At 37.6% G+C, this 11,417-nt stretch overlaps 1 protein-coding gene across 1 annotated transcript; it reads left to right on the plus strand.

The window, feature by feature from the left end:
• The first annotated feature begins 1,218 nt into the window (after nucleotides 1-1,218).
• On the plus strand, nucleotides 1,219-10,549 carry ufm1 (ubiquitin-fold modifier 1). The gene is made up of 6 exons (XM_032533484.1): nucleotides 1,219-1,463; nucleotides 1,566-1,622; nucleotides 4,320-4,377; nucleotides 5,793-5,832; nucleotides 7,773-7,805; nucleotides 9,841-10,549. Coding segments are annotated over exons 1-6 (264 nt in total). The 5' UTR covers nucleotides 1,219-1,461; the 3' UTR covers nucleotides 9,915-10,549.
• The last annotated feature ends 868 nt before the right edge of the window (nucleotides 10,550-11,417 follow it).

Here is an 11,417-nt window from a genome sequence, read left to right on the forward strand (position 1 = left end):
ATGCTCTGGTGGGGGGGGTCCATACTGGACTGTATGTGAAGCAGAGAATTGGTCATGAGTTTACCTCATCTAAACTGTAAACAGACTTAAAACTTGTGCAAAAACAGAATATGACAGTTTACAAAATAAGTCACCAGTAGTGAAGTCCACAGATAATTCAAAGGTTCTTTCTACTTTCTTTTGCTGTCTGTCGATGGGTTTGGTGATGATGATTTTGGAGCCGTTTCACAAAACTAATCTAACTAAGGATCTTCCTCTTTAAGTAAAAGGCCAATCTCTGTTAGGATCCTTTCCAAATGGTGTCAGAAACTTAAAATAATATTTTGACACCATCAGTGGCAAAAACAGAACTTTTAGTGGACGAAATTGACGATGCACATTTGCCCTATATGATTACATTAGAGCCTGGTTTGAAAGCTGCAGGTCACAGTGTTCTCGCTCAGTACTGGACCAACTTCAAAGATTGTTATTCTTATCAGGTACTGCATGGGGGTCGCGAAAGTTTTGGTTGATTAGACTTTTTTTTATATTCCCCCCACCCCCCTGCAATTTTTTCCACTAATTGAAATGTCTTAAATACACATTAACATGAATTCAACACACTGTAGTAACAGATAAATGGAGGCAGAAGAGGTCATGGCACTATGGGACCAGTTTGATATAACACAATTTTATAGAATATATATAATTAGGGGGTCCCCGCTCCATCTCGCCATGAGTTTGGGGGTCCTTGGCCTGGAAAACGTTGAAGACCCCTGCTCTAATTGGAACCTACAACCTGCATAGGTGATTACAGGGTAACCTAACCTGAGAAAGCAACATTAACACTTTGTTTCTGAAAATACCATTACAATTAAATCAGTTACTGTTGACATTACTATCCCATGTGCACCCACAACAATACTCACCCAAATTAATATAAAAAAAATACCATTCACTGCAGAACTATCTTAGGGGTGGCAGTAGCTCAGTCTGCCCCCCCAACAACGCAGTTCAAATTCACATTGCCTGTCTCCAACAAGTTTCAAATCTCTGCAAGTAGATTTTCACATGTCAGTCTACATTTCCATAGCAGCTTGTAGTAATGCACACCGTGTTAAAAATAACAGCATCATTGAAAAGATTAAAAGCATACTTTAATTCTACCTGAGAGAGGAGTAGAACAGGCGCCCAAGAATGTTAGTGCGCCTTTTATTGTCATTTACGGCAAACGTTAGTCGCTTGGTATGAATGCCTGACTAATGCCTGTTAATAGCACCAAAGATCTTCATTTTTGATAATCATACACGATCTCTCGTGCAGAAAATCACATTTTGAAAAAATACTGAGATACATCTGAAAAGACTAAACCTACACTGATATGTGTCGAAAATAAAACTAAATGGATGACGTGTACGTATGGGTCCTTCTGACTTCCGGGTGTGTATTTACAGATTGTAAACGGAGTCAACTCGTCTAAAAATGTGAGTTTCTACCCATTTTTGTGTTATTTTTCCCTGAATACATTTCATATTCGTTAGCCAAAACTACGGTGCTAATAACGCTCTTGTCGTCGTCTCCATTAGGTCTAAAGTAACGTTTAAAATCACCCTGACATCGGACCCCCGGATGCCATACAAAGTGTAAGTACACAGACAGCTCAGCAGTCCCACCTTAACGTTACAGTTAGATACATTTCAGGGTTTACATTTTTGTATTATTGTTACTATTAGCTTACCACTACCGCAGATTTCGTTATTCGATGCTGTTGTGGAACCCTGACCTAGTGTGTTTAGCCAAGTCGAGCTACAGAAAACGTGGTCTTGAGACAACATCTGTCAACGTTAGCTGTGATTCACATACTAAATACAAAAGTTATAATTACGTTACCCCAGCCAACGGTTCCGTCAACTTACGTTAGACATTTTAAATCGGCCAGTCTGGTAACATTAGCATTTGTAAGGGATATTATGAATGAAATGGACCTGACTGCGTTCCATCTGGTCTTACATGGCTTCATTGCTTAAACAAATTCAAATACAATTATATTAATATCACGTTGTTACTGAACTCCATGTTCTGTGACAACATGGATAGCTACATAATATATATGGATACAGTCATGTACAGTGGACCTTGTGAAGTCACACTCCTTGACAGACTGCTGTGAGCAGTACATCACTGGTATCAAATCATGGCTGTTACATGCATTTAGCAGCATCTGACTGGTAGTAAAAACACACACAGCAATAGGCTACAGTTAGTGGAGGGTCATCCTCATGCCACTCTGTGTGAAGCATAATCCACGTCTGCTGTGTATTTGTCTCACTTACAAGCATGTTTTAAGACATGAAAATAATTGGAATACAAATTTGTGTTGGATAAGATTTTCCACACCAAAAAACAAAGAAGGAGAAAAACTTCAATTACATGTACTGAATGTCTTCTGTTGCTTTGATAAATCCAGAATCTATGAAAACAATGAAATGAATAATTTCCAAAGATTTACTGCTGGACACAAGATGTCTATTAGTCCACTGTAAAGTAAATTCTCAATGTTTGTGCTCTGGAGGCTTCAATTTCCCACATCACACAAATAAGGTTAAATACATTTTTACAGTCACTGTTTGCTCACTGTACCACATTGACTTCCAAACTATTTGTGATGTCACAAAATCGTGTTTGTATGTAACTCAAATGTAATATGAGCAAAGAAAATCGTTCCCTTGTTTAGCTGATTACTTTGAAAACTGTTGATTAGAGTCCTACATCATACTAGTCAAACAAAACATTTGGATTGAATGAGGCTTTTACGCAGTTTCTGTAAAGTAAAAACAAATTACGTTTTTGATTGCTTTGATTCTGATCCTCTCATGAAGATTAAGAAAATGTGCATACATATAAGTATTTGATTCACTACAATTTGCTTTAAGTTAAAGCAGTGTATATGATCCTATGAAGTGGAGCCCCTATTATGTGCCAACGTTTTGTGCAGTATGAAGTCACTGTCACACCATGCTTTGCAGTAATCTGTCTGTTACCACTTTCCATTGTGTTTGGTAAAGGATTATTGTAAGAAAGAACTAGACTAATTCCAATTTTGGATTTTGTAGATATAGCTGTTTGTGGTTAACACTGTGTGTATATTCCAGAAGGATTCAATTAGTATTTAATGGTGTGTACATCTCTTTCACTAAAGCTACAATACTACTATTGAGGGGTATGATTTTCTGTTTGTATTTTTTTGTTCAAAAGCACCACAACTTGCGCAATTATATAAATGATGCTAAATGAATTGACTAGGCTTACCTAAAAACGTGGTTATTTGGGCGCCTGGGGAGCTCACCTGGTAGAATGGGTGCCCATATGCGGAAGCTCAGTCCTCAACGCAGTGCTCAGGGTTCAAGTCTGACCTGTAGTCATGTGCTGCATGTCTTCCTCCTCTCTCACCCTTTCCTGTCTACAGCTGTCTTGTCTATTAAATGCTAAAATGGCCAAAAACCTATCTTTAAAAAAAAAAAAAAAAGTGGTTATTTTAGATTGTTTTTGAATTACGTATTTAGATCCATTTCATTTCTATCTGTGTCCTGTGCATGTTAAAGATAGTGCTGGAATGAGCCACGTTGTAGCCAAAAACAGCATATCTGCCATTGGTCAAACGGATATTGACAGGAGAGAATCAATCAGGATCAAAAATCCGGCACAAAATGTCAACTAAACTTTAGAATGTCTTTTTCCCCACAGACATTTTTTTGCAGCGTAATGCATGGTCAAACTTCCCATCAGAGCTTCACATTGAATTTTCTGACTTGAGTACTTGTAAATAAGTAGTGGAAAATACTGAGGATCCAGACAGGAAGACGATTCTCTAATGAGGTCAGACAATGTCCCACTGCAGCTGTTAAAGTCTTAGCATGAATAGAGGGATAATAAAGATGCTAAATGAGGCATCATATTAAATCTGCCATAGGACTGAACTTAAGTACATCTTTATAATCACCAGTCACATTCAAACAAGTCTCATTTAAGGCAACATAGTGGTCATTGTAATGTGACCAGCTTTTACTCTCACTTCTAATGCTGCTATAAAGCTGCAGCCTACAGTATGAGTTGCTTTTCTCTTGGCTACTTGCTGCTTTACTGAATATGTCAATTGATTTTCCCTGCACCACCTCAGCTCCTTCTGTATTACTTTACTTGGTGATGCATCTCTAACCTTGGGATTTGTTTCAAAAGTGACTTTTTCTACAACTCTAAAGCAGTCCTTGTCGATCGAAGCTCAGGCCAATAGGTTGAGAGATGATATTTTTAATCCTGTTCAATGCATTGTTTTGTTACAGACTAAGTGTCCCAGACAGCACACCATTCACAGCAGTTTTGAAGTTTGCAGCTGAGGAGGTAAGCTTACTATACTATACTGTATTATACTATACTATACTATACTATAAATATGTAGTCACCAACAGGGAGTGAGACGTAAACTAGACATTAGGATTGTTTACATTTTTGATATCCTTTTCATGTGTGACTGTACTGGATGAATTGCATTTAGCCTTTACATCCTGCAGATAAATATGGAGATATTGTGTATATGTTAATGTTTGAGTTTACAGTGTGCCATTGCAATGTTTGTCCCCCCCAAAGAGCACTTATTTATTTATTATTCAATATAGATTTAATATATACAGATTTAATATACATTCACAACAAGAATCAACGTCAACTTAAAGCTTTTGTGCGTAACTTTTTTGATTTTAATAAATTACTTTCAAGCCGTTGCCAAATAAGTTGCTACAAAGCTAATTAAGCTCCACACAACTCTCTCTGTATTTCTCAACATGGTTATGTTCAGATGATTGTGTCGTCTGGTGACTTTCCCCTGTAGAAGCTTGAGTGAAGATAATTACCTCTGCTGACAAGTCCATCATGTTTTTTTAATTCTCCGTGTCCTTCTTGGCTATTTGCAACTGCAAAAAAATCTTTAGTAAGCTGTATCCTGCGGACTCACCGACCTTGTTGTTGTTGTCATTACTCACTCCTCATGGGGGCAACAGAAACTACACACGATAGCTTTAAAAGCTGTCGTAGAAGGAAAAGGCAGGAAATAAAATAGTGGGCAACCTCTGAAGATAGAAGTATTTCTTACATTTCAAACTTCCATAAACACACAGAGGTACTGCGTCCAAAAGCATACTGACAAAGGACTGGAGCTACCGCTGAAGGGATTGATGTGCTACATTTTATCTGTCGTTTTGGGAGTCCTTGACATTTGACCTATTCTTTCGTTTAACTATTAGGATGGGTTGCTATATTGGGTGTTTTTTTTCACCAAACAGACTGTTTTTAACAGAATCAGTCTGGGAAAATGTGTTTTTGTCAAAGGCTCACAAAGTGGTCATTAAAATTAAGTGATTAGCCAATGCCAATTCTTACCTGTTAAGAAAGTCAGAGAACAATTCCCAATACACAGCATTATCTTCCTGCTTGTTTCGCCAACTTTATTTCTGAAGACATCATAACTACAGCTCCAATTTTGAGGTTGTCGCCCGACTAAGTCAGTGAATGTCAGTGTGCTGACTACGTGGATGAAGTTTCCTTTTTAATGATTTAAACACACTATCTCTCTTGTTTAGATTTTGTAGTTCAAAAGCACCACAACTCGCTCAATGATATAAATTATGCTAAATGAAATGAATAGGCTTAACTAAAAACGTGGTTATTTGGTCGCCTGGGTAGCTCTCCTGGTAGAACCTGCTGAAATTTCTGAAATGTCAACGTTGTGAATTATTTCTCTGCTTCATTTTCTTTTACAGTTCAAAGTGCCATCAGCAACCAGTGCTATAATAACAAATGGTGAGTTTGTTTAGAACAGTCTTTCAACTCATGTTTTTTTGTCTCTTAGATAAGATACTCCAAGTGCAAAAGTGACATGTTTACCAGCTTGACAGTTATTAGGGACTTTCTTACTTCAGAGAGAGTTTCACTCTTTTGAAAGCATGTGTTTTGACAGAGATCTTTGGAAACTCACTGGAGTTTCCAAACCTCAACAACAACACTGGGGGGATTTGAGGGCGCTCTAAAAATCTTTGAACTGCAGTGTGATGCTGGTGAATGCTTTCAAAACAGATAATGATATATCATAATGATCAGGGAAATTATTGTACCCTTCATTTTTACATAATGTGTACTGTATTACAACTGAGAGTCAAAATGATTTACTTAACATTTACAGTATGTCTGAAGCACATGGTAACTAAATGTCTTGACTATTACAGTGCATTATCAGACTTTTAATACATTCTCAAAGAGAGGATTAGCGGTAATGTCCGTAACATTACACAAGCACCAGGTGAAATGTATTGATGCACTTTGCGTCCAGGTCCTGGGGTTTCAATGGAGAACATTGCTGTGTGTCTTTCACTTTTAACTCCCAGAGGGTGCAGCAATTTTGACCATCAATCCACAGGGTGTAAGCAGTTCGCTACAAATTCTGCTTAAGAGGCAGACCTTTATCAACCTTATTGATCTGTGTCAGCCACCAGCAGGAACTGCAAGGTCTCAGCTCCCAGACCCCACTGACACACACTGGTCTAAAATTGACGCCACATTATTTTCTTCACATTAGAGACAAGTAAGATACGATACAACTTTATTTATCCTGAGGGAAATTGCTGTTAAGCAGTTGCAAAACAAAGTTTTGAGGTAGCTAATTAGAGCCCATATATGTACAGCAAAAATTGGTATTAACAATATAAGATATTGCAATTCTAAAATTATATCTTACCTAATATAATGCTACTAGAATTACTTCATAATCCAGTTAATGGATAGATAAGACTTTATTGTCCACCTAGATGGAAATTTGTTTTTGGCTTCTCCAACACATTAAAACAAAACCCTGACATTGGATGTTATCAAACATTAAACACATAGCACGCTAATACTAAACACCATTAAACATAAAACAACAATTGTGCAATGGTCGGAAATAACATCAGGTGGAGAAGAAGTAGGATACAGCCTACAAGAGAACATATTTAAAAAAATACCTTGTCTTTTATAGTGCAGTCCTTTTGCATTCAGCATTCAGGACTTCTTAAAGTGATTATTTGACTTGATTACGTCACCTACAGCACAAAGGCAGCACAAATTTACCTAAATTCAAGCAGTTTGACAGATGCATGTCTAAAATAACCTAAACCAGTAAAATGTAAAATAACATATTCAGCTGGATTCGTCCTCCTCCAGAACACTTTTAAACACCGCTACAGTAATCACCAGAACAAATCACAGTAAATGGTCTTTGTGGCTGTTAGAAGGAAAATTGTCAGCTCATTCATTGTTTACCAATAATTAAACCGTGCGGTGCCACAAAAAAACTGATTATGTTTTTGTTTACCTCTGCTCTGTACTGACAGGCAATTGAGGAAGATACGTTTGTAGAATGAATGCCTGATGTATTTTCTTATAGAAAGATGAAACTTGTAGGGTGTTGTGGAAATAATTGGGCACAGTAATGTGCCCAAGTAATTGCATAACCAGTTTTCCGTTAAATGGCTGAGATATGACATGCCAAATATGAGTTTTTAGTTTTATCATTGTAATGGCTGATTTGTTATTATTCCAGACAGAGTTGCCTGCTGCTGAGGCTCTCATTCTTGTTTTGTCTAGTGCAACATCATTATGGATAAACTGCTATTAATTGTTTTTTTTCATGTCTGTGCTCATGTCATTTGACTGACAATTGTTTCACTTTACATTGGATTGTTTTTTCTTTCATGGTTTCCTTGCAGATGGAATAGGAATCAACCCTGCCCAGTCCGCAGGTAAGCTGTTATGTTGTTTTCAATCCCATCTTTTTGTCACAGAAAAAAAAATACGTTGGTTGTTCTTTTATATCACCACTAAAAGTCCCTCTAGATGGAGTAAGATGATGTTGTTGTTGTTGTTTTTTCTTCCTTATATATTAAGGTGCTTAGACGCATAGTCAGCCTTGGGGCTTTTAGGCTCTTTGCCTCATTTCAATGTGCTTTTATCACAGCAGAACTTGAATGAAGCATGTTTCATAATGCCCTTTAGTAATGCTGGTGGCATTGTGGTAATAGTCTAAAAGATTAATTTGATAAAGCCCCCAGGGGCTGTGACTTATGTGGGTGGTTTCTTTTTAAAGAAGGCAAAGAAATGTCAGGCTTCATATGAAAAGCCTTTACTTTAGGTAACGTAACAAATCGATCTGTGATCAAACAGTCCCAGCCGGTACTATCTCTTACTTAAATCAGGTTTGAAGAGTACAGTTAAGTAGTGGTGTTAATTGTTGCAAAAGATGGAATTTATGGTAAATATGTACAAAATCAGTTACCACTAACCTTACTAGCTTGGCAAGATGTTGCTGATGGGTAATATGCAGTGACTGAGACATCAGTGAAAACAACCTAAATGGCTTTGACTTGCTAAGGCGTTTACTTACTGAAACTGTGACATCCTGAGCTGGACTCTGCCCCGGGACTGTTGCCCAGTCTCTCATTTTTTCTCTTTCTACATCCTGAATGGTATTGGAACGTGAAAATGCCAAAACACATTTTCTTTATTTGTAGAGTAACTGCACCCAATCTGTCCCTAATCCAAAGGTGATGAAATATTGCACTGTTGGTTGCGCTAAAACATCTTGCCACATTTATGTTGTATGTATGTAAATAAGCTAGGTTTACTGAACTAATCTTAACTTAACTGACATCTCTGTGTTGGAGCAGGCCTCATGCTTGTTGCATGGAAATGGTGTTACTGATTCATGAATGCAAATGCAGTGCCTCAAGTGGCAGTATTTCATTTTAAATTAATCTAATAATTGACCTTTCCCTGGAGCCAAACAAGATGCACCAAGCTGTTTAGTCAGAATTCACTTGACTTTGAATTCCCACATTATTGCCTATTGGTGAATTCTTTTTTCTGTATCAGAAGTTCATACTTTACTGTGTAGCCGGGTAATGGATGACTGGGTTTTCTGCATAGAGCAGGATAAGGTAATGCCTGCTTTGGCCGAAGGCAACACTGAGTCTTTTCTGCTAAGAAAAGGAAAGAGTGGTGGGTATTCACAACAGCCTTTTATCTGTAGAGCATCCATGCTGTGTGCCGCCAAGAATAGCCTCAGTTCAGACACCTCTGTTGAATTGCCTTTTTTCACCCACTGCAGCCACTCCACCTCTTTTTTTCAGGATTGAGTACATGGTGGAAAGTGATCCAGTGTAATCTTTTTCTTCACACGTCTTTATAAGACCCATATTAAACATTTCCTGTGGCAGGAACAGGAATAAGTTATAACGTATGATCTCAGCATGATTGCTGGTTTAATGAGCAATAAAATTAATACAAGTGCTATATGTGATTCCATAATGCAGTATTATAAGTTATTCAAATGAACTTGCTGTGTGTGTACATGCTTGCTAAAATCTACCTGATTGCTGAATAACTGGCTACTGTTGTAAGACAAATAGGCATCTGGAAATAATTTTTTTCCGTCAGTTTAGACATGTCTGACTTGTTTTAAAACATTTACATTTAATCCAAATGTCTGTGTAACTACCCACCGTGTGTGCAACTTTGTAAACAAATATACACATTTTAATTGGCATGCATTTGCATCAAGCTTTAAACTAATCAGATACAGTTAAACTAACAAACTCAAGTAATTGCCAGTAATTTTCTTCACTATGTTGGACAAACATACAAACCAAAATGTTTCTCTCCTGGCTGGCAAGTTGACATGTGGTTGGCAGTGTCCAGCTCAGTGACAGTAAAACCCCTTATTTAGGAACACAGATTTTGAACTGTGACCTTTATGTGGTGCTCTGTCCTGTGTTGCAGGCAATGTGTTTCTTAAACACGGCTCAGAGCTTCGCATCATTCCCAGAGACAGAGTGGGAGGAGAAGGAGACTGATGCTGCTTTTCCTCGTTGACGGCATAATGACTCACACAGCAGAATGATATAACACTTGAGACCCAGGAAACACCTCAGCCGCATGTGTCATATTTATTTTCTGGCCCACAACTGACAGGGACTCACAAGATAATATATACTGTATATATATATAAACTTGATGACACACACTTGCATACTCCCTGCTTCTTCATTCTCAGTCAGATTTTTTTTCTTCTGTAAGTGTAGTTGCATCAAAAGATTGAAGTGGCATCAAGGGTACTCGGAGGAACTGAGTAATTAATATACACAAGCACTGCAGCTGCATCATGGAAATTAAGATTAACGAAAAATGGAGTCAACAGTAATAGCTTTGGTATCTTTGTAAATTACAATAAATCAGTATGACTAACATTAACACATACCTATTTTTGCAATGTTTGTCTTTTATCAGAATTGTGAACATGGTAATGCAAAAGGTGAACCTTTTAACTACATGTACAACATGCTTTTAAGGACCATTGTTGTTATATTGAGTTGCTGTCGATATGCAGGTAAATTGTCTGTTGTCTGTCGACATTTTTTCAGGCAGGCTACTGTCAAAAGTATTCCTCAAATACAAGATAAATAAACTTGCATCATGGATCTGCACTGAACTTGTATCGTGTGCCAGATTCTTCAATAACCAGAGGAACATATTTACATTTTTAGCTGTAAGGACATGTGATTGTTTATCTGTCAAACTGCAGGCACGTGGATCTTTGCTGCCCTCTGTCAGGATACATTTTAACTCCAGTTTGTACTCATCCAAATGCCTTGCCTCCATATTCCAAGCCATGTAATATAGCACATCTATGCACAATAAATATTAAAAATAATACATTGAGTAATATGAACTACTTACTATGCTCTGCAATCTTAATTAGGAGCTGAGGACTAGGTGTGAGAAAACAAGGCATGCATCCAAAATGCTTTGAATAAAATACAAGAGCCCCATAATGTGTCACCATAGCTGTCACTGAGGTGAGGACTATGCAACACCAAAAAGCACTGGTTTTCATCTGGGAAATACATTTTGTGTTTGACTTTAGTTGTTGGTCCTTTTCCTTTGACTGGATCTGTTGTCAATTAAAACAATCTCTGGATGGAAAACATACCTTTATATTTAGTCTCCAGAATATTGTCATCCACAACAAAACAAAAGCATAACTACTGCATGGACCAGTAGTTTAAAATTTGCTTTATTGTTTCTGTGACTGATTAATGTGGGAAAGCAGTTTATTATCCCCATCATAAATCAGTATTATCGAAGAAGGTCTGAGTCATTTGTTTATTAATTGGTTCTCTTTCTTCACCCTGGAAAAACCAAAATGCATACTTTGTTAAGAAAAATAAGCTAGAGAGAATAATGGAGCTTCCATGCTGTAATGCACCAAAGCAAGCACGCCGCTGGGTCTCACCATTCATTAGGATGCAGAATCAGATGGTGGTGTGTGTGTGTGTGTGTGTGTGGGGGGGGGGGGG

This window comes from Etheostoma spectabile, chromosome 13, assembly GCF_008692095.1.
Source record: "Etheostoma spectabile isolate EspeVRDwgs_2016 chromosome 13, UIUC_Espe_1.0, whole genome shotgun sequence".
NCBI classification, from domain to species: Eukaryota; Metazoa; Chordata; class Actinopteri; order Perciformes; family Percidae; genus Etheostoma; species Etheostoma spectabile.